Genomic DNA, 3028 nt, shown 5'->3' with positions numbered 1-3028 from the left:
TTTTTGTTTGTCTTCAAAATATCTGGTTTTATAAGTACTAGAATAGGTAGAATAAAATTTTTAATTTATTGAATGACTATAAACTTAGCGTTACAAAATTTTTTTTTCAAAATATCAAAAAAGAAATACTACACTCAAATCTTTAGAATGTAGATGTGGTAAGTGATTGTAGGAATAAGAAAGAAAGCTCAATATCACGACAACAAGGGGATTTTATTTTATTTATGGACGATGGAATAGAAGTACATAATACAAACGGATGCAACAACAAATAAGAGAAAGAAACAAAACAAGACACCAAGATAGCAGTAACATTTTATACCCCTTTTTTTACATATGTTTTGATTATTGATTCAATTTGAGCGACTGTTTCCGGACTTAAAGTTTTTGACCTCCTCTTTTGAATATATGATTATCTTCTTCACCATGTTGCAGAATTCACTACATGCAAAGAACACCAAAAATGAAATATGAATATTGCTCAAGATTCTAACTAATTTTTCAATAGATAGAAAGAGAAAGGAAACTTACGGCCATGGATCGTCTCCAACAAGCATCTCATCTTCTTCATTGTCTGTGAAAACTATTTCCCATTGGTTGCGGTTTTGCAACTGGCCTTTGAGATCAAAGAGTTTCTCTAATTCCAGTATCAGCTGATCATATCCGTTAAGAACACTTAAATCCAGAGCTCTTCCTAGTGTTACACCATGCATTTGAACCTGTTCCATATCAAGATGGCATGAGTTGAGTAAAATGAGAAAATGATTCATATATAAAGAGTAGAATATATTGATCTTATACTTACTTTGGTACAGGTTCTGGTAGAACTCAACTGCTTGCTTTGGATCTCTCTTGTTGATCTCATTTGGCCTAGACCAAAAATTTTCTCTTGAGAAAGTTTAGAAATCTCTAAGTTTGGATCTGAGTCAATTTGTTCAATGGGATCTTTGATCACTGGAGGAGTGGCAAGAGAGACTCCAAACACTCTACAACTAGCGCCTCCATTGTTTGTTATATTTCCTTCTATTGGTGTAACTATTTGATCGTTATTGTAATTTAGTCGGGGCATTGTCTGGACAGAGTAGCTCATTAGCAACCTAGAAGGAGTCGAATCATCTTCAATTGCATCACGGTAACTAAGAGGAACATTCATTGGGGAGGTCATGCTTGGTTGTCCAATTTCTTGTCCTTGTGTCAATATAGGAGGCAAGAGGTGTGATGATGAAGAACCTATATATAACAGGTATAATGAGAAGGTATTCATATAGAATCTTTAATTCATTAAATAGAATATTAATTACTTAAATAAAGATTATAAGAGACTCTTTTTATACCGATTTCATTAAATTCTCGTGAACGTTTGTTCTTAAGCATAGATGACGGGAGAACATTTGACGAAGGCGTTGAATGTTTTATTTCCCATGGGGAAACTTTATCAGGTCTCGGAAATGATGCAAATTCATCCCACTGCACCTGCAAAATCAGAGTTACTTAGTGATATGTTATTTATTGCACTCAAAAACGTAATTTTAAAAGAATTTTATAAAGTGTGAAATGAATTTTACTTTTAAGCTACGCCATTCTGAACATTTCCAATGAGGAGAGAAATCACTAACTCCAATAATTGTCCCAAAATATCTTAATTAATTCAACAAAATGTGTTATCATAGATAATATTAGATATTTGAGATATATTTAAGAAGAAATAAAAGTTTTGATCTAATGTTACCTTCTTTCAGAGAAATTTTCTTCCTCAAACCGCATTGTAAATCTTGACCCGACATTGAACTTATTGTTTACGGCGTCTAAGAATTTATCGTAATTGACAATAAATTGACTTGACCTGATACTTATACAGACACAAAATATAAACCTACATGTTGAAGAAACTAATCTATTGATAAATCAATAGAACCATAAATGTGAGTTCAAATGGTTCTTTGAATTACCTTGGCTTGTAAACCACAATGAACATACATTGGTTATCAAAAGCATGCTTTGCAGAAGCAATTACCCCATGTCTCATACTTTCTATTGATATTAGTGATGAAGGTATGTTCCCTTGTTGATATCTCGCTCGTCTGATACTAACTCGTAACTCTCCAGTCTCTCCCCTGGAACCACAAGTAAAGAGTTTAAAGTCCAAAACTCAAGAACAAAAAGATATATAAAAAGAAACAATATTATACCTAAGGAATACAATAACATCCCCTGCAACCAATTTTTTTGATGTTATGAATGCATTCCAACCTGTTGTTAACAAATGTCTTCGCGGTGTACCTGCATGGAATAAGAAGATTATTGGTTACTAGTCACAATGTTCTTATATTTATATGAATAAAAAGATTTATACCTCTATAGCTGTGTTTGAATCTCCATTGATTACCATGGAGATCTATAGTAAGAAGTTCTTGTGCCGGTAAAGGCTGAGACATATCCTAAAGCAAAATTTAATATGTAAATGTCTAATGAAAGCTTAAAATTAGAATTCGTTTCATAAAAAAAAACTAAACATTAAATACCAGCGGAGGGAGACATTCAATGGCAAGTTTTCTCGGAACAGAGAATCCACCATGGGCACTTGTGTCTGAGGCCGTTAAAACCTTTGTAAAGGAATTAACTAATGGCCTAAATTGATTTTCATTCTGAGTAGGGATTACAACTTGCTAAACATTAAAAAAAAAATAGAAAATCAGTGAGATATAATAGGAGAAAAAATAGAATTGACTAAAAAATAGAAGAGAAATTCTAAAAATTTTGCTCACAGTTGTATTTGGCATCAAAGTGATCTCAGCATAAGTCTCATCACTATTTCTTTCCACCTAAAATCAAACATCAAACAGTTAACTAATTATTATTTTAAAAAATATATATATATACAAAAAAAAAAAAAGACAATGTATCTCATGTATATTCGCTAAAACATCAAAGAGATATACCTTAAGCTGAATAGCAATAACACGACGTTGAAGCTAGAAGCGAGATCACCATTGGTTGTAACTCTTTCCAATTTTCTCCTGTAGATGCT

General features: G+C 32.4%; 1 protein-coding gene across 1 annotated transcript in view; it reads right to left on the bottom strand.

Annotated features, from left to right (window-relative positions):
• The window catches only part of LOC9329883 (putative auxin response factor 14), a 6811-nt gene continuing 3783 nt past the window's right edge, over positions 1-3028 (bottom strand). Inside the window, 12 exon segments of the mRNA XM_021010459.1 lie at positions 1-441; positions 532-768; positions 771-1230; positions 1359-1473; positions 1566-1611; positions 1730-1843; positions 1950-2114; positions 2190-2280; positions 2354-2438; positions 2523-2666; positions 2766-2822; positions 2940-2972. Of these exon segments, the coding sequence (XP_020866118.1) occupies positions 354-441; positions 532-768; positions 771-1230; positions 1359-1473; positions 1566-1611; positions 1730-1843; positions 1950-2114; positions 2190-2280; positions 2354-2438; positions 2523-2666; positions 2766-2822; positions 2940-2972 (1635 nt within the window). The 3' untranslated portion in view covers positions 1-353.

The sequence above is a fragment of the Arabidopsis lyrata genome (assembly GCF_000004255.2).
Source record: "Arabidopsis lyrata subsp. lyrata unplaced genomic scaffold ARALYscaffold_1, whole genome shotgun sequence".
NCBI classification, from domain to species: Eukaryota; Viridiplantae; Streptophyta; class Magnoliopsida; order Brassicales; family Brassicaceae; genus Arabidopsis; species Arabidopsis lyrata.
This window is presented reverse-complemented; position numbering and strand designations above follow the sequence as displayed.